The sequence below is a fragment of the Amblyomma americanum genome, chromosome 8, assembly GCF_052857255.1.
Source record: "Amblyomma americanum isolate KBUSLIRL-KWMA chromosome 8, ASM5285725v1, whole genome shotgun sequence".
NCBI classification, from domain to species: Eukaryota; Metazoa; Arthropoda; class Arachnida; order Ixodida; family Ixodidae; genus Amblyomma; species Amblyomma americanum.
Window position 1 is genome coordinate 82934372 of NC_135504.1, and position 27451 is coordinate 82961822.

At 45.4% G+C, this 27451-nt stretch overlaps 1 protein-coding gene across 1 annotated transcript; it reads right to left on the reverse strand.

Annotated features, from left to right (window-relative positions):
- Positions 1 to 759: 759 nt before the first annotated feature.
- Positions 760 to 27451, reverse strand: LOC144102553 (uncharacterized). The gene is made up of 13 exons (XM_077635798.1): positions 27363 to 27451; positions 25561 to 25618; positions 23867 to 23991; positions 21984 to 22004; positions 21002 to 21046; positions 19596 to 19631; positions 17844 to 18046; positions 17553 to 17691; positions 14862 to 14885; positions 12803 to 12967; positions 7328 to 7481; positions 2830 to 2996; positions 760 to 767 (listed from the first exon to the last, which is right to left on the reverse strand). Exons 1-13 carry the CDS (start codon positions 27370 to 27372, stop codon positions 760 to 762), a joined length of 1155 nt encoding a protein of 384 aa, XP_077491924.1. The 5' UTR covers positions 27373 to 27451.

The window sequence follows — 27451 nt, forward strand, 5'->3', positions numbered from 1 at the left end:
TGCAGGAATTTAATATCACTGTCTGCATGATTTCGTAATGCGTCGTCGTGCGATTTTCTTTTTTTTGTAAATTTTTTTGTTTATTTTCTCCTTTGGGCAACATACAGGTATTGCCCACGAGGCAAGACAAAAGGAGGTGCTAAACCTCCTGACTGGGTCTTGTCCTCGCCTGGGTACAGCAGCAGGAGCGGTATTGCATTACACAACAAAAAAAGGCTGTCCTTGCCATCACTTACACAACAGACGCATCATAGAAAGTTCTTGTAAATATATACAGATAATAAAATAATAATACACACTAAATCATATACAAAAATGGTACAGAAATGCAATACATTAGGGTTGTTCGAACCGACATAATATTACATCAAACGGAACCAGAAGTAAGCATTTGGTCGTCTAGGACACAACGTTAAACAAAAAGAAAGACGAACAGATGCGTTTAATACCCCTGGGCGTGGAACTATTTTTAGCTGCATCTATTGCAAACGGATGAGAATTACACATCAACATGATTTGGTGCTCAATTGCTATTTTTTAGTACGAGGCCTATTTACCACAACAGAAGTGTGACGCAAGCTGTAACCAGTAGATCTATTTAGGTACGTGTTAAAAAAATTAATGTAATTTGATTTTATTTCGTTTTAAATAAACACATATATTTTGAGTTCATACATGGTTTTCACAGGGATCATTATTCCCACCTTGAACGTAGCATTCTCTTCCCTGCTTGCTTTAAATTTATTGACCAACTTTTCTTTACTTTCCTTGGCATTTTGCACACCACGGTTACATTGTTTTCACATGTATATTTAGTCACAGCACAATATTCTGGATAAAGTTGCTTGTTCCTCTGTAAATGTCATTGCGGAGAGCGACTGCTGACGCGCCACTGCTGCTGCAGCGCCGGCGCCCTCTGAAGCCAGGGCCTAGTAAGGAGGATACGTTGCCTCCTTTTGCTCTGCCTCAAGGGCAAGAACTTGTATTGTTACCTGAACAAACTTCAAAACCACCCCAGTGTAACAAAAGAAAGAACCGGGAGATTTCGTTGTTTTGTCCAAACGACAGATTTTTCTGTAGTACATTTCTGCAGTAGCCACGGAAAATTTTCCTGTTTCCACAAAACTTTCTGCTGTTACTACAAGATTTTAATCAAAAACATTAAAGAAAATTTGATTTGACGACAGAAAACTTTATTGTGTTTTTTTCAATTGAGATCTTGCTCTCTTCCTGTTCCTTAACGTTACAGCTATTATTTTCCATTGCTCAGCTTCGCTACGCTGTCCTTAAATGCATTTGAAGCCTCGTTGTTACGTACAAGTTTTCGCCTGTTAGGCGAGTGCTGACAAGATACAGCTGTTATACACTTCCTTCTTGAGGGATACTGCTTAAGTTGCTATTCATGACTAGAGGCCGCCGTCAGTGCCCTCCAATCCATTTGTTTCCTTGTTATTTCTCCCTGGTGGTTATATTTAGCGGTTACTATATGCCCTAAGCAGATGCATCTTCCGATGACTTCTAACGCGTCTGACTACAGTAGGGTGTTTAAATTTTCCCAGACTATTGGCAGTTACAGATTTATTGATATTAATACCAGGACCAGGACACTCTCGCAAGCACACGATGAAAAAAGTGAAATCGTGTTTGCTTGCTTCGCACCCTTACTGATAGCGAGCTTATACCTTTCCCCATGAAAGACTACGGTCGCTGTGCAGCTGCTATAAACATAGCATATGACGCTTGTACAGCGTCATTGCGCAATGCCTGATTGACCTCATTGATAATAATTCGTCCCTTAATAATGATGCGAGTGGAATTTATTGTTGAGTATTTTATGAAAACCGTCGCGGTTCTTCCGTTGACTGAAGTGTACGGTTGCTTCATTTTATTTGCGATTGCTTTTGTAAATGCTTTGCAAGGAAGCGGACAGTAACACAGCGTTTTATAAAATTATTCTCTCAACATTACTGAGCGAATTCATTTAGTGAAATCAAAGAAAACATTCTGGAATAAGCTGTTTTTCTAGGCTAACAACTGATAATATCAATGCTGCTTCCAGCCGTATATATATAATATATAAAATGTGGAAGCCATAAAATATATAAAATATATAAATATATATAAAATATATACATAATATATATAATACATATAAAATATGGAAGGACCGTCGAACAATCTGATGCGGAAAACGTGTGTAGGCAGCGGTGATTATACCCGAATGCTTTTATGATGAAAGCTGTTCCATATGATGCTTCTGGCTGACGTTGGTATGATACCTCTACCACTGGTATAAATGTCATGCAATTTTTTTAGACCCAAGTCCAGTGATCTAAATTAAGCATATTATATCCAGCAACCTGTCCTCTTCGTATGTCTACATTCATGTACATTGTACACATTTCAAGGCGCCGTGAATACCGAGTAGCACACATCTGATTGAGATATAACCACCGATTTTTTTCATTAAACTGACTGTGACGTAAGTGCGCATGCGCGGTATGTATGAACCCTTCAAATAGTTAATGATGGTTTTACAGGCCATGCAGGCAGCGGCTGGCGCGACGCGGTTGCTCCCTTTCCACACGCCGCGAAACCGGTTTGCCTCCTGCGCATTTCTTCATTGCATTTCGCTTTTCCCTAAATGTGACGAGGGGGATTTTTCTCTGTCCACATACCTACCATGGCACGTGGCAGGCAAAAGCCTCAACCACGGAGAGGTCGGGTTTTACGCTAGCTAGGCGTCTACTGCTGGGGTAGTTAAAAAAGGTTGGCTTGAAGATTGGCGACGTTTATTGCCGCGTTGGGAAAGGAAGAGGAGCAGGATACTTGCGTTGTAGGTCAGGCCGGCCTGATGTTCGGCCCTGGTGTCCCTAATTATCGTATTGATGATGGCGAATCCTTCGAAGACAGAAGTATTGAGCGATCCTAAATATGGCTGGCGTACAAAGGCGTTTAAGCTGTCACGTATTTTGAGGGGCTCCCAGAAGCTCGCACTGCAGGAAAAATATATATGACATATACAATCCGAGCGATCCATTAAAACATTCTATAGCGTAATACGCACCCCTGCATATAAACTGTACCTCTAATTAGTGCCCTCGGGAAAAAAGCAAGGTGCCTAATTACTCACCGCTCAATTACCTGCGCTAAGTGCATATGGATACTATGGGAGCCGAGATTTTTTTTTTACCATATAAACTTAATTTTCCTATACTCAAGCAAAGCTCCGAGCAAAATTGCATTCAATCATTGTTGTGTCATTGCCGTTGTGAGCCACGCTGAGCCATACTGGTAGGTCGCCATGCAGTCGCGTCACCCATGATGAAACCGTTACGCACTATGCTGATTCACCCACTGGAAAGATGTCAAGCGTTACGTGACTTCAATGCGCCATCACAGCGAATTACACTGCGTGGCCCGAACGATTGCAGTGACGACATGCGCAATGCGCCGAAGAGGAGAAAAAGGTATATTACTCTACATTCATGAAACTAAAACTCTGCCGCGGAATTTGATATTACACCGTGGAAACCGTATAATGACGTTTATCTGAGGTTTGCTTTCAGCATGGAAGGCTTCGTCCTCCTCAGACTCGTGAAAATTCTCGCAAATTTAAAGACTCCTTAAGCTTCAAAGCGCCATGCCTGAAGTAACTAGCCTCCCTACTGTTATGAGTTCAAACATTTTTCGACACAACACAACAGTAGTCCTTTTATTACTTAAACGAGGAGTTAAGAAATCGACCAAAAAAACTTTGCTCTAACCATCGACAAAAACTATACTCGTTGGCGTATATTTCTGATACTAAAACGTGCTTAACCCTAATTGGAGTTACATTTTAGTGTTACAATAAAAATCGAGGCAATGGCAAAATCTTTTACTTTAAAAGAACGAAACAGCGCAACTGAAACAAAGAACCCGGCAAAACAAAAGACACATACAAGCGCTGAACTTACGACTGGCTGTTTAATAAGAAAATACCCAGTTAAATATTCAAAATTCTCGGAACAAGCTCATGTTATCTTCAAAAAATCAAACAACCATTAAAAAAATTGATGGCTTAGCCCTGTAAGGCCATTATATACGTAGCGTAAGCGCGGCAACACCTGGTTCGGAAGAGTTAACATATGAAAGGCGCGCATTCGCTACATGCTCCTTTATTCACGGTTAAACCTTGAGCCTTCGTGGCAGCGTCTCCGCCGGAAACGCCAGAGGCCCTGGTTTGATTCTCAGCCTCGACAGAGGGTTCTTTTTGTTCAGTGAGTTTGCGGGGGGTTGGCCACGTGGTCGAACACGTGGTTCGAAGCAGCTGCCGGCGTCGCAGCGCCGTGGCTGGTCACGTGGTTCGTCACGCGGTTGGTCGCGTGGTGCGGTTTCTAGAGGACGCGCAGACCGGGGGCGGCTGCTCCGGCGCGCCAGCTGTGCGCCGTGTGACGTCACTGCTCCTCGCGCATGCGCAGCACGGCTCTCCAGGAGCCACTCGAAACGGCTCAACCTCGGCCAGTGTAGCTTACGCTACAATAATGACTCAATTGCTGGTTCGTAGACACTTTCAGGTGTCCACCTCGTTCCAGAAGTCCTATCTCGCGCTTAGGCAAGGCCACGGAAGTGCTGCTCACACACGAGCATGCTTCGTGGAAGATATGACACGCCTCTGCTATTTCAAACACACGTTGATCGTTGTGGCCATACAACACAACAGTGTTGTCTAAATCGGAAGCGCGCTTGCAAGATTTACAATATATAGCAACTTTCGATGAACCGTTGAACCTAACTTAACCTAACCTTTGTTACTTATTATCCCCCTATACTACTTATGTGAAAAATAGCTGAAATCACAGAGGTGCAGTTTATTATTTACAAAGATGGTGTCATTATTTGGTCTGCCTATAAACAGCCTGGGAAAGAATTTTTATCTGCAAGAATACAAATGCACAAGATGAGTACGTGCATGATGCAAGCCTACAACTGTCATCACAAAAATGCAGTTACATCCATGCTACAAACCAGAATATAAAAAACAATTCGTAACGAAAAGAGTCACACTAAACATGTGAAATCAACCATTGGAAGAGGTAGACGAGTTTAGAGTCCTTGGCCTACACATTCATAAATCTGGCAAAAGAACACAATGTCTTCATAGGATGAAAAAAGCAGCAGCGACTTCCTTGAGCTTGACCAAACGCATTTAGTCTAGGGATGTAGGAGCCCGAACGGAGATGGCAAGACTTTTTGCATAAACACCGCTTCAGCCTAGGATACTATATCAGGCCCAGCTCCAACCACTGACGGGTCGACAATGGCCGGAGTTGTAATCAATAAATAGGAACGCAATGCGCGCCATCACGACCTTACCAAAACCTACCCCCACACCTCGATTCTCAAGCAATTTGAACAGCTGAACACACTGACAGAACTCATTGAACAGCGAGAGGCAACAAGCAATCCGAAGCGAGAGTACGTTATAACCATAGCATCCTTGTATAATGCGGTGAGAGTGCAAACACCTGCAATGGCTGACCCCCTCGAAAGCAATTAAGAACAATTGCGACATACCAGACGACTAAACTTTGTCGTAAAGAGAAGCCAAAAACTGGACCACTAGTTGATGTGTACGCTAGAACATGTATTGCCTGTACGGATACGTTGATTATAGATAAGGGCGGTAGAACAGCAGCCACTAGCTCATCCCACAGAGAGTTAAACGTACATGAATACGTATCTAACCACTCGGACCCGCTTGTGATAGAGTTTTACGCAATACGCGATGCTTTGGAGGCCATAAGTATAGAGCATATCTATACAGACTTCTTAGCTACCATAAAACAACTAAAAAAAGCGACAAAACACTATGTGTAACTAAGAAGATCAATGCACTCAGTAAGAAAATAAAGACGCGCATCCAGATACACTGAACTCAAGACGATGTTGAGAACGCTAAGGAGGGAAAAGTAGATTACCTTACCCATAGAGTTCCAGGAATGGCCGCTCCGCTCTCCACATTTTGTAACCTCTTCAATGCAAAGTACACAGGCCCTCAATCCCCCGTGCACAATCAGCACTAGGCTACTGCCGCATCGGAACACGCCTCGTGTTAAACTGGTTTGGTTTATGAGGTTTAGCTTCCCAAAGCGACTCAGGCTGTGAGGAACGCCGTAGTGAAGTGCTCCGGAAAATTATACCACCTGGGGTTCTTTAATGTGCGCCGACAGCGCGCAGTACACGGGCCTCTAAAATTTCGCCTCCACCGAAATTCGACCACCGCGGCCGGGTTGGAATCCACGTCTTTCGGGTCAGCAGCCGAGCACCGTAACCACTGAGCCACCACGTCGGAAGTCTTTAAACTACAGCACTCACTTACGCTATGCATTGTATATCGCCGTATTCATCAATTTCCATCTGCCGCGCGAACATATCAGATCAGCTTAACCTCGTTCAGAGTTTAACGTGAGTCTAATCGTCACCAGACGTGCAGACGACCCAGCAAAGCAAAACCATGAGCCAATCAGGCGAAAAACACGCTTTCCCGGTTTAACTATGCATCGTTAAAACCATACCAATTTTGTAAATTTTTTGTCGAGCAATGTCCCTAGAGCACGCTCCCTCTCTTGATTCGCTGTCTGCTGCGTCTCGTGGACATTTCTAAGAATTTGGAGGCTTCCTACGACTGCGCGTCTCACCAGATGAAAGGCAAACGCTGCAAAAAACACGATTGCACATGGTTCGCGCAGTGGGGGGGGGGGGGGGGGGGGAGGGTTGGGAGACACGCGGGAGTTCACACGAGATGGCGGCTAAAGTTTCACTTCTATCTCAGGGGACATCAGGAGGCTTCAGCGTAAACCGCCGCACTAGTGAAACAGCGTCAAGTCTGCGCTGCTAAGACCAGCTTCCTGTCACCTTCTGTTCTGCACCTACTCGCTCACTGCCCAATATGCTCGGAACTCCCTAGGACGTCCTGTGTTCTGTGTTTTAGGACGTTTTTCGGACGTCCTAAACACGTCCATGGGAGTTGAAATTCCCTTTGGGTGCCTTTCTTCTGTCGCGTGAGACGTCAACGTGCTATTTCTTAATGTGCCAAGTCATGTAGTGGCAGCCAAGGAGACTAGAACCTCTAGTCCTTTATTCATGGTAATGGCAGCTCCGGAAATCAATCGCTGGAAGTAACGACAAGTTCTAGTAACTTTAAGCGACACCAGGTGTCGAGCCGCTTCGTTCAGCCGGGGCAAGCGACATACGCAGCGCCCACGTTGAGCCCCCCCCCCTTCCCATGCCTCAAGTGCGGGGCAATGAGTACGAGCGGGCGTGGAGGAGGTGGCAAACTCACAGGAGCCGCAAATAGGTGCATCCCCACATGCCGATGTACCAGTCGGCGTGTTTGTACCATCCTCTCGTAGTCACCTGACGAACAGAGCTGTCGGCGTCCATTACATTTTCCCAGTATAAGGGGTTGTCGTCCAAGTACTGGTCAATGCCCCCCACTGGAAACGAAGTAGAGAGAAACGAGGGAAAGGGCGTTAATGTACTGACAAGGAAGCGCGAAACAATGGCATACAATTCTTGTTAACGTTGCAGAAACGTTACAGAGCACTAAAAAAATGAGGCAATGCTGAGGCCGCGATCGAATATCGAGCGTTAACACACCTAATATAGGTCGCCGGTTCGAATCCATGCCCGAGCTAGACTCTAACTTAACCATTACCTTTATGCTGCACGAAACGCGAAAACGCATCCCACCACCCCGAACTCGAACGACTGCACCGCATCGTCAATATTGTAAAGACGTGCAAGTAGGGGAACATAGGTCCCCGGTTCGAATCCCTGCCGCGAGTTAGTCTCTAACTTATACAGCAAGTTTATACTGCAAAAGAATTGTATGACACAGTCCGGAACATTCTTCGGCAAATGGTTGGCCACAAATTTTGCAGAAATGTCGGGACAAAGTGGCCGTACTCAGACGCCTTCCGGGCCAGGTGTTACAGGGAAGACATTAAGTAATTCTCAAAAACGTATTTCTGTGGGGGGTAAAAATATGCCTTTGCGACATAGCATTCCCAGTGTTGGCGGACATAGGTAAGCAGGTTAATTTTCTTTAGTAAGCCGATTAACTAATTTTTAATAATTAATTTTTAAATTAGGTTCCTAGTTGCAGTTAGAAATTTGCAGCCGATCATTAGTAATAGCCATATAAGCTATAATTTAGAAAAAGCGATTACCCTTGGCACTGCGACTCGACAAAATGTTGCTTTTTTGGCTAGTTACAGGCACTGAAAAGGTTGCTTTTACTGCATGCTTTTCGAAAGCGCATGTATTCTGGCACGATGTTGACAAATTTTGTCGAGCCACACGCCGAGGATATAATCGCATTTTCGAAATTCGAGAAAATGATATAGTGATTAGTAACGACCAACTGCAAATCTCTAATTTAAACCAGTTGCCTAGCTGTGATAGTTAAAAAGTTAATCATCATAAATTAGTTAACCAGCTTACTATAAAAATTCACCTGCTTTCCGGTGTCCACCAACACTGGTAATACTTTTTCCCGAAGCCATATTTTTACCCCAAAAAACCTATTTTTAAAAAATTACTAAGTCTTCCCTATAACACTTGGTATATGCCGGTTCAACTTAGTTTAGCTTCGAGTTGTGGCGCTCAGGCAGCACGCTTCCTCCTGTTATTATTGCATTCCATTATGCAACAACCTCGGTTATCAACCAGTGGGTAACTGCCTCAAAACGCATTACGTTGAGACCCGAAACGCGAGAAGCAGAGCTTAACTCTCTAAAAAAAACGTTACATATACATTACAAGAATTGTGTCTGAGATTTTTTGTCACTGTTTGCACAGTACATAAATGTTAAACTTGCGAAATTTTGGTATAAATCTCTGAGATAGCTCCTGCTACAGGTGGCTTGTTTGCAATCAATACGAGTGCAATCTGACTCGTGCCATTTGAGATAGATTTCTGGAGAACACACACAACATTTCATCGCATACATTCCTTTATTGCCATTTTAACGCCATTACTTATGAGAAATGCTTCGTGTATGGCTGTAAAAGCTTGAGAAAATATTACTCGTTCGAAAGTATGAGTTGCATGTATTTGCTGTATACCCTTACAAACATTTTAGAAAGTCTATAGAGTGTCCATAGATATCTGCCTATAAAATCTATAGAATCTCAATAGGTATACCCTAGAGAAGAGTATATAGGCAGTATAAATCCTATAGACAGTCTATAGACAATCTATAAATTTATGGCTATTCACTTTTAGTAGAATTTAGTCCATAGACAATCTATAGACTATGAATAGACGAAAATAAATATGTACAGGAAGGCAATATAATCCCTAAGAAGTATACAGACTGTCTATAGACCATTTTTGTAAGGGTTATATCGCTAAAGGGCCGCCATCACGTCGATTTGTTGTTTTGTAATGCGAATTTAAACTCTACACACTCGAGATTGACCTATGGCCTAGTGGCTTGAGCATCCGCCTCGCTTGCGGGAGGTGCGGAGTTCGATCCCCAGTGCCGGCAGGTATGAACTGGTGATACAATGGGTACAAGCTCTCCCCTGCCTGGTGCTCGGCTTCTTTAGGGTGAAATGCTTGGGAAATGGGTCTTTGACCCCAGCTTGTGCGATGAAAACTACCTTGTGCAATGGCACTCTTTGGCCAACGCTGCACTTGCGCCATAATTCATTCATGATCACCATCTTCATCAAAATTGACCTGTTTAGCCTGGATAGGTTACCTCACCATTTTACCCACATGCTTAAATGTTTAGCTACACGCTATGCAAAATGCTATTCCGACATGCGCAATGGTCGGCACGATGGCATTCATCTCAAGGTGGCAGGGAGCTGTACCGCAGGGTTTCTGATGTCATCCTCATCCCATCTTTTTTTCGCTGCTCCGAAACACTTATTTCATAAACAGCCACAATATTTGTTCCTGAGGTCCATCGTTCTGTGAATTCCTCTTTTGGCAACCTTTCCCTGACGTCACATACTTCTGCAAATCCATTCACCCCATCTTCGTATTCTGGTTGAAGTGCTTTGGAACTCGTGAGTAATTCACGAGAATATGCACCCTGAATAATGAAGTGGCAGCATTTGCGGCTAGAGCATTGTCCAACTGTCACCGCGCTGTCATTCATAAACATGTCATAAAGGTGTTTAAACGGGCTAGAATTATGACTTCCATGTCGGGAAAACACCTTACGTTCGTCCGTATCAGAAGAATCGGTAGGCAGGCGGCAAAGTTTAAGGAGGGAAATGGTTATTTTTACTTATAGAATTGAGGTGAAGAGAGAGAGAAAGTGGGAGAGAGAAGACTAAGAAAGAGGTGGAGGCTACGGGTGGCGGGTAAGGGAAAGTGTGAAGAAGGTACGGAGTGTAACATTGTTGGACTGGATCGGGAGAGTGCAGGAGAATGGTGATTGTCGCTCGCAGATTGACGAACTGCATGACACCACCAGCTCGAACGGTCTGAACCCCGCAGCTGTTCTGTCGGAGGAAAACGCTATTGTTATCGCGTACTCTGCCTCATCAATGCCATTGATTGGCTAGAATTTTTTTCTCTTCCGTTTTTCATTTCATATCGCTGAATAACTGCAACTCTAACCACTTTATGTAGCTATTGGGTCTATGCTAGAGGACCAATAGCCCCAGCTGGGAAGGCGTTACGTCGACTTTTTGAGCATGGCCCGATGCCTGCAAGAGCTGACTGTCTATCGCGTTCATTTTTTCTCCTTCTCTTTTATGCGTTATTTGTTTGACAACATAACCACACTTTTCGTCGCCTTTTTGGATTCCCAGCGCCTTCGTTTACCTGTTTATTTTTTTGCAAGGCCTCTGGCATAAATCAACATCTGGCGCCCCCCCCCCCCCCATCCTAAACTTAGTAGTTAAGCGCCTGGCATAACTTGCCTTTCTGTTTAATAGCTTCCTATTTGCCTACCTTTTGAGGTTTTTTATCCCCCCTTTAGTTATTTTGATTGGCTTCAGCTTGTGATAGTCATGCTCGGGAGGTAAAGCCTTGCCTTTGTACTGGCTTGTTTTAGCTTCCCATCACATGGACATCATCCTTCGACTGCTGAACAAGTCCTTCGCTTTTCCCGCCTCTAATGAAGATAGGTAGCCCACATGATCTGCATCTGCCTGGCCCTCTTCATCTAAGCTGCTTTCCTTAGCCCGACAGTACCTGACCTTCCTCATCTCTGTAGGGGGCTTTACGTGCCCCCTCGTCCAGATGGCTTTCATTCACTTTATACAACCGACTACTTCATTTCTTTACGCGTAACCTCGCGGTCCGGGGGCTTTTTCTTTCGGCGCAAATTTACTCGAATTTGTTTCATCTTTTGGCCACAACTGTGGTGATTTTTCCAGTACCCTTGCGTGCGAGACGCCACGAACTACAGGTAAGTCGATATGCGCTCTGTACTTCCTGGAAGAAAAACTTTCGAGTCTTTTTTTTTTTTGTCCTTTCAGAGAAATTATGATCGGTGCTATCTCTTAACGTCACGGTCAAGTGAATCAACGCGCACAGGGAAGCCAAGTTTACGATGTTCTTGAGACCATTCATGGCCCCTCTTGACACACGTTGGTCGAAATCGAGTTTTGGTCTCTGCTTCCTGCATTTTGCTAGTATCCAATTCGGTTCTTCATTGCTTTGGAAGTTTGTACCCAAAAACTAAGAAAAGTAATTCTGAGAAATATAGAGCGTTCGTCAACTCAAAATGTTCCAAAATGTTGAGACCGCAAGCGGGCAGAGTCGGCCAGGGTGCAAACGAGGGTTGAAGACATCATAGTCGAAATCAAGGCGAAGAGATGGTCTTGGTCAGGGCATGTAATGCGAAGGCAAGATAACAGCTGGTCCTTAAGTGTAACGGACTGGATTCCAAGAGAAGGCAAGCGTAGCAGGGCGCTGCAGAAGGTTAGGTGGGCGGATGAGATTGGGGATACGGTGGCCGCAGCTGGCAAAGCACAGGGTTAATAGTAGAAACATGGGATAGACCTTTGCCCTGCAGCGGGCGTAGTCAGGCTGATGATGATAATGATGAATGCACCAGGAAACGAAGTAGTAGTTTGCACCGGCGCTGACTCGAATCCAAGTTGCTTCTTCTTGTGTACCGCCCAGGTTTCAGTTTCGTTTTCTCTACAAGATGTGCTATCATCATCACCCCTTTTCTCTCTACTGAGGAACCCACGCCCTCTGCTGGAAATACGTCTATCCGAGCAGCCGTCTGCGCCAGTTTGTTTACACTGCCCGGATACCAGAAACATCGGTGCTGCGATAGGCCTAATTTTTCTGGATACACTCCGCCAACTACTTTCAGCATTTTTCAGTTATGCAAGCTTAATTATCTGCCTCAGGTTCGTTAAAGGTTTCGGAGAATGTTCGCTTCAGTTCGCGGAGAAGGGTAGCTAGCCGCATTTCATGTTTGCAGCCTTAGCCGAAACGGTGTGTTTGTGGAAGGTGTCCAACATTCTTGGCCAAAAGATTTGAATATTGGAATATTGTAAGGTACTGTTAAGGAACTATTGAAGGTAATGGTTCATTATTCCGGTGCATACGCAAATATTCGTTTTAGAGTGCTTCCGTCTCTCGCATCGAGGAATTAACACTGCCATACAACTTATGACGGCAGCTAAAATGTTAAGAGCAAAACTCTGCAAGCCTGTCGACGAGAAATCTGCGGATATATTGACTGTAATAGTGAAATCTTACAATATATATAAAAAATGCACTCCCGCTCAAAAACGCACCTGTCCATATTTGCTGGGTACGGCACCCTACCTTTTTTTGTCTTCGTAGTATACTCGAGCGGCTCGTGGTTGATTTTCTTGTCATCGAAGTATGTAAACGCCCGGATGTAAACGTAGTCCGTGCACTGGTGCGTCTTGGGCCAGATATACCTCTGGCGCTTGATGTACTCGAAGACGCATATGAGTGTGAAGTTGCCTGCGAGCGAAGGACGCGAACTTTGTCTTGCCTCCTATGCGGTTTTATACTCAAGGCACCACAGCTGACGCGAGCCAGTGGTGTTTATTATTGTTATGTCAGTTCTTTTCGTAGTTCTGAGAGGTTAATGGAGTGGTTACGTGGATCTCTTTCAAGTTGGAATTAAAGAAGCGTAGCTCGTTGACCAGTAAGGGCATGATGCATGGTAAAGAACCAGCGATACAGGACGCGCACATATAAGAAAGCAGTGCACAACAATGAAAAAGCAGGACGACAACGCTGTGCACTGTCTTGTGCACGCGTCCTGAACCGCGAGGTTTAAACCTTGTATTTGTCCAGCTTCTTAGGAAGGTTCTCCGAAATGCAGGTGATCGCTAAATGACAGTAGCAGTTTGCAGCATATATTTAAAATTTTGATGTCAATAGTTATACAAAAAAGGACTCTGAACTGTCCTAGTTTAAGTTGCTGCCTGTGTGAAATTAAATATTAACGAAACAGTGTGGCAAGGATTGTCGTTAATAAGATAACGGAATCATGGCATATCCACACATCCTGACTTCTTGTATGCATACTGAGGGCTTCAGTATTATTTGGGCTTGAATTTTTATAGGCTGTGTAGACGACAATTATCACCTTGTCCCCTGTTTTCACAAGTGGGCACACGGCAACCTATTCATTCAGCGCACCGACGAGTGACGAGTCGCACACACATAAACACAGTTTGGGGTGCTCCCCAAAGAAGCTTCCGCTATCTCTCACTACTTATTCCGTTTTAACACACTTTTCGCAGTGTTCAAGTCAACACTCACAGAGCCCCGGCGCCTAGCTACCTCTTTCACTTCCGCCTCTCTCTCTCTCTCCCTCGCTGCTACCCCTAAGCAAGGTATTTGCCTTTGCCTCGTCGTTATTTAATCCCCGCATAATCCCCGCCCTCCTCCCGTCTATTTGCATCCCGGGCTGGACATTCCACACCAGAAGATGAACTGACACCTTTCCGCCAAGCAGCCGACCTGCTCGATAATTAATTTGCTGTATAATTAAGCGGACACCACTTCTACTACTATTGCTACTACTACCCAGTACCACTTACGCTACAACTTCTCCCACTACCAACCACTACTACTACTACCGATGCTACTTCAACTATCACTATTACTACTACTACTAACTACTAGTTACTACTACTACTACTGCTGCTACTATTACTACTACTACCCAGTACCACTTACGCTGCCACTTTTCCCACTACCACTACCGATGCTACTACTACTATCACTACTGCGACTACTACTACTACTACTAGTTACTACTACTACTACTGCTACTAATACTACTATTACTACTACTACCCAGTACCACTTACGCTGCCACTTATCCCACTACCACTACTACTACTACCGATGCCACTACTACTATCACTACTGCGACAACTAAAACTACTACTAGTTATTACTACTACTACTACTGCGACTAATACTACTATTACTACTATCCATTACCATTTACACTACCACTTCTACCACTACCAATACTACTACCGCTACTACTACGACCATCACTACTACTAGTACTGCTAGTAGTATAACAGCTGCTGCTACTACTGCGTACTCAAAACTGAGCCTATAAATTTTCATGCGTGAAATGTGGTGTTCCTAGAGAAAAAAATCAGGTTGGATCTGCTCTTGTTGCAAGGCTAATAAATTTTCCGTGCGTGTAAAAATGCTCCTGCTTCTTAAACAAGGTTTCACCAGGACAGGAATAAATATCGAATGTCTTTGGGAAGCTATTTGGCTGCGAGCACCTCTTCGAAAAGTTCGATGACCGATCGTGCTTATTGGAAACGTTAAACTAATTAGCCCGTAAACGTAACACGAGACCGGAATGTACGCGTACGATTTGGCTTCCCAGGCGTAGGGGCTGCAAGAAATAAAAAAAAAGATGTGCTTGAATCGGAGGAATGAATACCAGAGCTTGAGCAGAGGATTAGACACGCTTAGCAAAGCGTGCTCTACCACAGCTGTCGCTTATTGCTGACAGCGCGTCTCTAAATGTCTCTAAAATGGAGAACGCCAAATGTGGTGCATACAGCGCTTCTCTTCTCAATTAACAGTCTAAAAGGAACAGACGGATGACTACAGAAAGTATTATCGAGTAAAAAAGTCTCGAAGATGCAATGAAGCACATTGTTCATATGGCGCATGCGATGTCAGGTCAAGTTCGACGGAAGATTTCACAGCTGAGCTCGACTGAAGATTTTCCAGGTGTCATTACCGCAGTGCTCGCTTCCATAGCTGCTCATTTGACGCACGCGATTACTGATTACTGTACGCTATGATATGGCATGGATGTACAGTTCAACATCTCAAAGCTGCACGCAGAGTGTACTGCAGGGTTCGGAATTAATTAAAATTACGTATTTTCCGGACTACATTCGCGCTCTACACAAGTTTAAAAGCTATAATTTCACGTGGGACGGAATATATGTGTGTGTGCGGCCTCAACATGTTTCATTTTTGAAGCGAAAAGCTTCACTACGCTAGATAAAGCAGTCTTCGGGTAGGCAGCACCACTACCTTGAACGACCTTCAGCTCAACCAAGGATAGCCGTGTACGACCATACGTGGTACCATTATGGTGTCGAATCCTTGACGCCGTGACCTTGACCTATGACCTTTAGTCGACCTTCGACATTTGACATGGATGACCTTCGGGATGACCTTTGACCTTGTGAACATCCGGTCGGGGATGTGAAGCCACGTGATGACATCCGATGGAGGTGTCGCAACACCATCTGATACCACCTCATAGCCACATGGTCGTGTGGGCATATATAGAACGGCTGTCGCGAACGTGCAGCGGAGCTGCTATGGACGAGCCTCAGACGTTTAGCAAGCGTGCTTGCTTTTCGCTGAATTCCAGGTTCAGCAGTAGTTAAACCGCAAGTAATTTTTTTTTCAAAACATTTTGTCAGCACCGTAAAATCGTTGTCCGGCTGCTCAAATAAAACAAAAATTTGAGGCGACATTTAATATCCGTGTTAAGGGTATGACGCGACATCGTCGATGGGTTATTGGCCCATTATGCAGAACTGGCCATTCTCTGCTAAGCATTCATAAGTCGCTGGGTGTCCTCATTCCGCTCCTGGCGCAGTGGTGCACCGGTTAATCGAGTCCCTCCAATTTCTCACTGTTCCTTTAACAAGTATCAATAAGAGGTTGTCGAGCTTCATTTTTACCCTGTCGTGGCTTAATGGGGTTCATCGGTGAAATTCCTCAATTTAGTTGCAAATTGGAAACGCTTGAGTGGGTGCGCTTATTTACTGATAATCGTGACTGACGCGTAGGCTTACACTCTAAATATCAATATGCCTAAATGGAAGTCGGAAGAGAGTAAGCTCTCCTCTAATGCACTCCTTTTATAAAAGGGTGTGCGTTAAAGGACAGTTAACTCCCTTTTCACTATTTTCTGCTTAGAGTGTAGGCAACATGAGGCACTATCTCAAACGCCAGGAGAAAGCCCGTTATAACGCACGGAAGCGCTTCAGTAACTGTACAGAGAATGAAACGGTAACCAAAAATAACTGGCGAGGCGAGTTTATGACCTTGGAGTCTGACGTACTCCGTGGGCCCCTAAAATAAGACGAGAAATAAATTCGTGTGCGAAAGGTAGTCGCCAGGATGCGAGAGAGAAACCGATTTTGAGAAGCCACGGCAACAGGAGTTTGCGAAATATGCATTTTTGAAGCTGTAGTTCTGCGGGTAATACATCATCTAGAAATATTTTTCTGCTCGTGCGTTCCGGTTGAGCCACCGGACCATAGCGAGTTTTCAACAAGGCTGTGGTCAACTAGACGTGGACGAAATTCACCCAGGCTCCTTCACTACAGCACACCTACCAGCCGCGTTGCAGCGAAAAGCAAGACGCCTGATAAGCTTCTGAAGCTCATCCATGGCATCTCCGCTACACGCCTGCGACAGCTGTTCTATATATACGACCTTCAGCCCAACCCCGTTAGCCGTGCACGACCATATGTGGCACAGTTATGGTGTCGAGCCCTTGAACGATAACCTAGACCTCTGACATTTAATTGACCTTTGACATTGGGTGACCTTCGGGTTGACCTTTGACTTTGAGGACATCCGATGAGGTGATATGAAGCCACGTGATGACATCCGATGGTGTCTTACGACACCCCATCGGATGCCATCACGTGGCTTCATATCACCTCATCGGATGTCCTCAAAGTCAAAGGTCAACCCGAAGGTCACCCAATGTCAAAGGTCAATTAAATGTCAGAGGTCTAGGTTATCGTTCAAGGGCTCGACACCATAACTGTGCCACATATGGTCGTGCACGGCTAACGTGGTTGGGCTGAAGGTCGTTCAAGGTCATTCCCCGGCCTGCACGCGACGACTGCTTTACCTAGCGTAGACTTGTCGCTTAAAAAACCGCTCCTTTCATTTTAATGTATAAATTGAACAGCGCGATTCGCACGTGCGTTCTCAGTTGCGCCTAGGTTTTTAGCCCGTCGAGGCAGTTCGGCTCAAGCTTGTACTTACTGAAGTCGTCAGGAGGCATCGTGACCGGTGGGGTAGTCGTCGTCGTGCTGGTCGTTGTGCTGGTTGTCGTTGTCGTTGTCGTGGTGGTACTCGTTGTTGTACTGGTCGTAGTCGTGGTGGTACTCGTGGTTGTACTGGTCGTGGTCGTCGTCCTGGTAGTCGTGCTACTTGTGGTGGTGGTCGTCGATTTCGTCGTCGCTGTCGTACGCCTTGTGCTCCGCGTTGTGCTCCTGGTGGTCGACGTCGTCGTTCTCTTGGTCGTCGTCGTTGTCGAAGTCTTCGTTGTCGCAGTAGTCGCTGTGGTCGTCTGCGGCACCGGACGGCCAGTAGACGCCTTTGTAGAGGAAGGCGTAGGAGGAGCCATGGTGGTATGTGCACTTGTGGACGTAGTTGAATTCGATAAGTCTCCGGGACTGAACGTAGCCGGACCGCTGGAACTCAAGGTAGTGCTTTCGCTTGGTACAACTGCCGGCGTGCTTGTTCCTGGCGTGATGCTTTGTTGTGGTCCACGGCTGGTCACTTATGCAAGAAAGAGGAAAAAATTAACCATCTGTCATTCACAGTTACTTTGAATCCCCTTTAGCAGGTAACAGAGACGTATCATGAAGACTACGCGGTTAACAGATCTCTGACATTCTAGCACTTATGCACAGAGCACATACTCGTGGACGCCACCTGAGCAATATTAAATATTCGCATACAAGTTCCAATGTCCAAAAAGCAGATTTCAATGAAAATGAGCTCAAATATTGAAAATGTTGCGGACAACATCTAAACCCCAGCTTCTGAAATAAAGACGGACACCTCTGCTCTTTCTCCGCCGAGTATGTATTCTTCTTTGACAAGAATGAGTGCTTCAAAATTTTCTAAAACATATTTAAGTACAAAATCTGAACATATTTCTATTGGCAACTTCCTACGGCAGGTCCGAATCAAAAGGAGTATAACAAAGCGCGAAAGTGATGTTGAGATCGATGTGGACTAATGAGAGCCCGAAAAAGTGCACAATTATTCATCCGGGAAGGTGAACATTTTTTTCATGTGCATTATTAGACCTGTCCCTGATTCTAAAAAAAATCTGAATTTCAAAACTTCACCCTAGCTATATAGTTTAGAGCGCGTCCTCAACAAATGCGACGTACCAAATTTGCGACCCGTTGTTGGGGAGTCATGGCGTCGACAGCCCAGCACGATGCATACTACATATAACCATTCTTTCAGCAAGGAATGTATTTCAGTGAACCGGGCTAAACGAATATTGGCTGAGTCATTACTCCGAAGATCGATTAACTCAATAGGGCTGTGTGAGAATAAATAGCCCAGTTTCCAGTACATCCTGACCCGGGCGATAAGCTCAATTGAGAGCTATAGTGGGGACACTCGAAGCCAAAGTGCGGCCTCACTATATACGAAGCCTCCCTACTTGACAAAATAATTCAGACCCGTAATTGCGTTGCGCTATGACAATGCGATTGCAATGGAAACTGTTGATGCCTTTACCGGAAGTAACCCCACTTCCGGCCAGGTGACATCACTTTCTTCTAGCAAATAGGAGTTTTTCGGTCAGGCGACACCATTGACCTCCTGCCAATGCGACTAATCCGGAGTGGCGACGATCACTTGTCTCCAGGCAATTGGTAAACTTTATGACCGCGGATACATTTAGTTTCCAGAATAGGATATTAGTGCAATCGCATTATTATACTATCTCAGTGTAGAACGGGACTCGGCCGCTACACTGGAGCAGTTTTGGCTAAAGCAAAGCTCTCGAGAACGCCTGTATATCGTCCAGAAGCATCTTCGATCTTTGAAGGAGTATCTTAGGAGCCGGCACGATATTTTCACGGTGGATTTGACGAAACCACTGGTAACGAAACCTTGAGTACAGGATATCAAAATGAAGGTATGTAATACTAAAGCAGCCACTGCTGCGTTCTCTTCCTGCAGGAAACGCGAACCTAAGTTCAAGGCCCACCTGCGAAGAGGAAACTCAAAAATAGGAACAAGTACAGGACGCGGAATGCTTCCTATGCCTGCTACGAAGCGCATATTTAGGTTAAGGGCTCACCTCCAGAGGTGGTCTGTGTTTCAGCAGCCGGTGGTGCTGCAGGATTGCATATGAAAAAAACATTATTAGTGAGGGTCACAGAAAGGACAACTTGACAATGAAATGAAGTGGATATATAATGATTTCAGAGTAATGTTTTCTTTACTATTTACCTCGTAGTTTGACTGCTATTAAAAAATTGCCTCGAGTGATTGTAATGTTATAGCTACCAACGAACAAGGACTATCCCCTCAGGTGATCACTCGAAACTGCAGTCTGCCAGCAAAAAGAACATCTGTGAATGTGAACTGGGTATCTGCTAAGTTGTAAATTGTTCACAACAACGATGTCACGCCTGGGCATCTAGAGAGCGCTCTTGTTGAAAATGTCCATATCATGCTACTTGCCTGCGTCCTATAAGAAAAAGGAAGCGCTACCATAGACAATCAAGGCATCAAGGCATACATGGACCCTCCTACTCATCCCTCGCATATACACCACATTTGCTCTACCGCAGAGATGACCACAGACATCAGTCTCGGAAGCGCCCATTTCTCGGTTTCCGTGGCTGTTAACTCGCCTATAATACCTTTCCTCGGCCCACATCGCAATTAGTCAGCCTATATGGCCCTTATCCGGCCCAAATAGCTGTCCTTATGCATCCCGAAGTCTTGTTTAGCCTACATGGCTACGATCGGGCCCACACGTCTTGCGCACGAATTGCAGGGCCGTAATCCAGCCCACATGACTTATATCGACCACGTGATTCTCTTGCGGCTCATATGACTCCTTACCTTGCAAGTCTCCCGAATGGCTCACATGATGTTTTCCCCTGTACGGCATTTACCCGTCCCGCGTGGCTTGTGTACAGCCAATATCGCATTATCTGGAGGAGAATTATTCGGCCTCAATGAGCTTATTTGGCCCACTTGAATCTTGAGGATACATATCGGTTTTTACCCGGCAAGCGTACCCGGATAGTATCGCCATTGACAAGCTGGTCTGTAAGAAAGCTTTTATGTGCCGCATCCGTGATGACGGCTACGTGAGTTAACTCCGAGAAACTACCCTAGGTGGGTGGCGCTCGGGGCATGGCATAAAAATTGCTGAGCTCTGCCATTCAGGTTATAGGAAGGACACCGACCAAGAAAAGGATTTAAACAACGGTGACCGTGCAGCACTGTCCCCATATTTTTCGTGGCTTTATGCCTACCTCCTATTAGCAGCTGAATTCCTGTCAAGGATACTTATCCTCATTTGAGATCAGATGCTGCATACTTTTGTCAGCATTCTCAACTACACTGCTGGCTCCATCCAATAAATTCACAGCAGGAATACAGCTTTTAGGAGACCTTTAAAAGCTGCTTCTGACGTGGCAGTGCAGCCACCGACACCTACACCGTGTGAGCAATAACTTGCTTACTTACGTCCTCCGCCTGGCGCAGGAACCCTGTAAGTGGCTTTCGCCGTTTCTGCGCACAAAGATGCAGAGAAGGCTTTCGTAAGTAATGACTAGACGAAGAAGCACTCGTTGGACGCAGCTCGAAAGTAGCATGTAACCGTAGTCCTGAAACTCATTCACTGTGGATGAGTCGCGCTGCGTTCTTTACAGTTACGTTTGCCTCAAAGTAAAGTCACAACCATGAGGAACTGCGTAGCTGAGAATTTCACCAGCGTGGTGGTTACGCCATGTTATGACTCGCGAGTTTAAGCAGGTGTTTTCACCTTCTCCTATTTAAACTCTGTGCACATCGTTCAGCTCATTTCATTTATCTTTCGCCTTTGACAAGCCTCACATGGCCTTTTGACCGGCAAGGGGCACGTATCCCACTGGCATGGCTTGCGTACAGTCTGCATCGCAATATCTGAACGAGATGACTTAACCGGCCCCAAGGCCTTTATCCGGCCCACACGCCTATTATCGGGGCCACATGGGTCTTGTGGTGCATAAGAAACTAATGACCATGTCAATTATTTCTTTGTCTTTTTAGAAGAAGTTTCATATACCGTCGCACCGACATATTCTAGAGTAAGCGTGTTTGCTCCTTTCATGACGGGTGGTAAACTCCCGCAGCAATAACCACGGCAACGGCAAAAGCCATAACTACAAAATGCGAAATATTTCGGAATATCTTTCACCACCCCTTTCTGTAGTTTTCTTCGTACAGTGGGCAGTGTTTTAAACTTCCCAAAGAAAGCAATCCGTAGGATTGGTCATACATTCAAGCAATTTTCGAGCATGGCCGCAACCTCATCTATTCATCTAGCACGAAGCGCTAGGCTTAGCATCGACAGACAATTCTAAGCTCAACTGGCTGGAATGAATTTCAACCTTTCCAAACGCAAACATGATTCCCGTAATAAAAGAAATGAAAACGAAACAGGCTGCAGCCTGCAGGTATTTCTTACGCGTTTCGTCACCATGTTCACCTGCAAAAAAGAATCCACGCTACAGTTAGATATCTAAAAAGGCGTTGGCATAGTACCAAAATATAACAAAACTTGCTTCAAAGATTCGGTCTTCCAAGATTCAAGAGTTCAGGGGAAAATTACGGAACCTTAAGACAATGAAAGTTTCTGATGTGACGTATTGATTTGTCGAAACAGTTATTGGGCGTTTTGCAAAAGAATGAACTAACTTTAAGCAAGCCGTTAACGGCTGACGAAGCATACTAATCGATCGAAGGACTATCGATCTACCTGGGCGAGGCCTTCATGTATTTTCAACTGAAAGTAACGGCTGTTTCATGAAGTTACATTGCCTTTGCAAATTCTGTGAACACATATTGCTTTTAAGGTGAATATAGTGGACTTGTTTTGAACTTAAGCCTTATTTTGCTGTGAACATACGTATTTCATTTAGCCGTACGAATATAAATTACGTGTAATCCGAAATTCGGGGTACAACCATTCCCTGTATCATGCTTACCTCTCGCGTCCCACTAGCGTCCTACTGTGTTCATCTTTCATCTATAAAGTTTTTATAGATGAAAGATGAACACAGTATACTTTCTTATATAGAAGAAAAACAATCACATGCTGCCACAAGGATCCGAAACCCCGAGCTCTGTATGTCGGCATGTCGCCTACGGTGCTCTGCCACGTGATGTATGGCGGCAGCTTTCCAATCTTCTACTTTCAGGGTTATTTATGTTGCGTGTGAACAAACCTTTAGTTTTTTTCAACAGTGCCTCCCTCGTCCATTGCGGTGGGATTATGGCGAATGTCGCGCGGAATGTGGTCAAACTATGAAGGCGGCAGTTGTGTTAGGACCCTATTGTTCTACCTATGGCATCAAGATTGCCAGAACCGAGGCCCTAGTTAATCTATCGAGCGGACAAGGGCAGAGAAATGAAGGGTTCGTTGTGACATACTTATTAAGGAAGCGAAGAGTCGCCGAAATCCCTGCATTTAGCCATTGTGTGCTTGTTTGTCTGAAGCCTTCTTCGTGACAGGCTGCCCATCTGCCGATAGGGTTGTGGACAACATTCCTACGTGTACATATTCTATATATATGTGTACGTACACGCACACCTAGCAAGCCTGCCGGCCGTGGGAGGTGGCAATTCACCCTGTGTTCGCGAAGTTCGGAGCTCAGTGCCTGCAGGCTGAACAGTCATCTTGAAAGCAGGCTCCCTTGGCACACTTATCTACAGCCCTCCTGGAGAAAGATACTTAGTTTCTCTCTGTATCAGCATAATCCTTGACATCACACTTCGGCCCGGTTTTTCTTGCGTTCCTCTTTAAATGCGTTGATAAGCCACCTTCAGCCTTTGCTATGAAAATTCTCAATTAAATTTTCTTTCTGACCTCATTCCACCAAATATAGGCCTTGGAAATTGTTGCATTACATTTGCCTCTTTACCTATTTTTCGCGCTTCCTGAATTTTGCTTTGGAATTTGTTATCATCATAGCCGTGTTAGTTGTTGGCATTTGTTGTATCCTCTCTGGCAATTTTTTTTGTTTAGGCTTCTCGTTGCGTCTTCTTCCCTGTTGTTTTGTCGGGGCTTAGCTTCTCGGGTCTGTCATTTCTTGAGTGGGAGTTACGCAGTTTTCCTCCTGGTATCTTTGGCCATGGGAACCCGTGCGCGTCACTCCCATTCAACCATATTAATTTGTGCGGATCGAATGGTTCAAAAACAGTTCACAACCGAGGGAAGTTTATGGGTCGATCTTGTCTTTCTGCCTTCTTCCACAAGCGTGGTGTATTCCGTGATATCTTTGTATGGCGACGGGTGTATACGTGTAGGCACCACAATACAGAGTTCTGCGTGACACTCATAGTACTCACCACTGTAGTAACCGGAGAGCAAGAGAAGAAGAATGATCATGATCACAAACAGGATCACGATGCAACAGCAGATAAGGGGAAGGGCCTCGTCTGGATAGCTGTCCTCTTCCTCAGTTCTGCGCTCCCTGCAATCAATCAATCAATCAATCAACCAACCAACCAAACAACCAATCAACCAATCAACCAATAAACCAATTCGTCAGAGGTGGCACCTACCCAATAATTCTGGACAATAACATTTTTGAACAGGAAAGATTTTATGAACGAAATTTTCTGATATATTCTAACATTTCACTGTCAAAATTAATGTATCCGCAAATCTCCGTTTATGTTATTAACGTTTTTTGCTATCGTTCGTCATTGGTTTTCTATGGCCGTCCAAACTGCTCAATGCAAGCGATGGAAAAACTATAAAAGATCTTGCTACGTACATTGTAAGAATTGATCATTACCTTTACTATTTCCATAACAGTACCTTACAATTTTGCAGTATGAAAACTTTTTCTCCCAGAATTTTGTACATGTGTTTCGATGAAGGCAAAGGACAAAATATTTCCGTGTGCCGTGCGATATCAATGCGCGCTGAAGGACCTTAAGTCGACCTCCATCACAGTGCTTCTTTCTCTGTGCCAGTTTTCACTCAGTCCCGGATTGTTAATTATTGTAGTTGGTTTTTTATGTGGAAAGGAACGACACTGCAACTGTGTCACTCTCTGTTGATACCTTTTCCGCGCCGTAAGCAGAGCGATGAAGGAGGAAAATAATGACGGCAAAGGAAGAAGAACGTCATTCGAGGTCTACAGATCAATTTTCACAGTTTGTAGCCTTCTGACGTGCATTGATTACCGCACAGCACACTAGCGTCCTTCACGCCTCGCTCGTATCGAAACGAGGATCCCGCGGCCGCTATTTGATCGATCTCGTGCGCAGCAGCCAGACCCGGCAATCATTGAACCACCCCTCAAAGCGCAGCTCAAAATGTCAACCGAGAGAAACTGTTACAGCACAATTACTCTCTTCGTAACATACTCCCAACTTCAGAACCATAGTTACTATCGTGCGCTTTCTTCGTGGACACCTGATACGCCATCTAGGGGAGATGCGCAGTGCAAATGTTGCTTGCGTGCAGATAATAATAATGACAATAATATTCTCAATTCTCGTCATTGCGTACAGAAATGAGGGAGGTGGTGAGAAACAAGTGAGGACGCTTGACTGGGTTCTCACTACATTTGAGGCAGCGGCATAGAGCGAGAAATATTTGCACGGTTTACATATGACATCTACACACATGTAGGGAAAAGTAAAAAAGGATATACAACAAAGAATAACACTTCATACAAGGCTTCGTACACAAGTCCTGGTGGTGCTATTCGTGATCAAGAAAGGTTGGAATAAATGCCTGTTCAATTAGCCTGTTTTAAAGTAATCGGAGTCTGTAATTAAGCATTTGGTGCCCGCAACTTGTTCGCGCAGCGGGCCTAGTCAAGAGTGGTTTGTCACGTTGTGGGTATGGAGTCTGGAAATGCTGATTATGGGCTAAATGAGAAATTGTGTCTAGGTGGGCTTTTTGTTCAGTTATGTAATATTTAATTATCCGTCGCCTCAACCCACACTTCCAGCGGTAGCAATCCCGGTCAGTGCGAAATAACTAAAAGAGTTCACAACGGGAGTTATAAATGATTCGAACTTACCCATAACCGGAGACCAATTGACTCATCTCGCTGCCGCTCTGCAGCAGGCTTCGCTCGACTTGTAAAGAGAGAAAGAAAGGGAAGACTTCAGCCACATCTGTACTGGTACGGCTATACTGTACAGCTCTACTGGTCGCATTCCGAGCCTCCGGGGTAGGCTGATTCCACGCACAGAATCCAAGATGGAGGCCTCCAAGCGGTTGCCATGGAAACATAGGTGGTTGCATAATAGAATCAAACACGTGGCAGCGTGATGCCCGAGGCTAAACTGTGTCGATCCGGTATATACGAGTATATCCCTGTCTGGCAGGCGTTCTAGGCCACTTAGTCCCGACATTCGTGTAAAATTCGTGGGCCAACCGTTTGCCGCACAGTGCTGCAGATGGCGTCATACGAATTAGCGTTTCGTGCAACATGAACACTAGTTAAGTTAGAGTCTAGCTCGCTGCACGGATTTGAACCGGCGACCTATATCAGATGCGTTAACGTTCGATATTCGATCGTTGCCTCAGCGTCGACGAGAGACTGGCGCAGTGGTGCATGGCGTTGCACCAGTGCACCAGGAGTGGCCTGAAGGCACATATGAATGCAAAGTTGGGAATGATTAACTCCGCGTATATGTGAATTTACTCAATAACGCAATCGCGTCGTACCCCTGATGAGGAGCTTAATTTCCCCCTCCAATTTTAGCCAATGTGCTCAGTGGCAGTATGCTGAGAACCCCACATATATAATATGCGGAGCTCACAGGTGCGATTCAGTTGCTGGGCATAAGGGCGTGGAATGGAATCCCACCAGCCGCGGTCGCATTTCGACCGAGGCGAAGAACAAAAATTTTAGTGCGCTGCGCGTGAAAGAACCCTGGGAAGACGACAATAACCTGGAGCCCTTCACTGCACCGTTTCTCTTCGCTCATGTCCAACTTTTGCACGTCAGACTCCGCCTACCATACCAGCAGGGAAAGTTGAAGGAAGTGGCTATATTGCTAGCAGCCGGCAGAATCGACCGAAAAACCGAATGTCGTATTGTATCGCTGTGGTCACGTGACATGCAGAGCCAATTCCCTCGAGAAGAATTTTTTCGTTTTTGTTCTTACAAATGAAAAAAGAAAACTGAACAACTCAATATGTGTTTACCTTAGAAACAAACCCATCGCAATCTCGTCCGACAGGCTAAGGAGGCCGCCGAGGTACAAGACATCACGGCCAGCATCCAAGGCAGTGTTTGTATACCCCGGACATCCTCGGTCAGTGGCCGAAGGTGTTGGAGCGCGCACCCTCTCTGTTGGACAACAGATTTTGTTCCCTCTCTCTCTTCCCCTAACAGTATGTCGCTTTTAGGTAGCATTCTGAGATTGATTTGGTTAGCTTTGACTGCCAACTGCCGAGAACGTTTTGTGCCGGGTATTCTGGCGCCAGAACAGCTGGAAAAAGAGAATGCCGGCGGTGTTTCATTGGCTATGCCGATGTGACGGGAGTCAGCCAATGGGGCCAAGCTGCCGGCAAAGTTCCCTGCGGGCTATTTTGCCAGCTGCCGGCACCGCAGTCTCGTCCAAAGTTCTATATCCTGAAGCTCCTGAAGGCCGCCGTACTGGAGGGCTCCGGATTAATTTCGACAACCTCTGTCTAACCTGCGCTGACATCTCGCAGCGCAAGGGCGCCTTCAGCGTTTCGCCTCCACTGAAACGCGGCCGCAGCAACCGGGATAAGGTCCTGCGCGCTCCAACACCGCAGGTGACCGCTTCATTCCCTCGGCCACCACGGAGGTTGTTAAAGACAGCCACACGAGAAATATGCTCTTACCTTCCGTCATGTTGATGGTGTGGGGCTGTCTCGTCTCGACGCGCTGACCAACGTGAACCGTTCTGCAGGACTGCCGGGCTCCGCGTGCT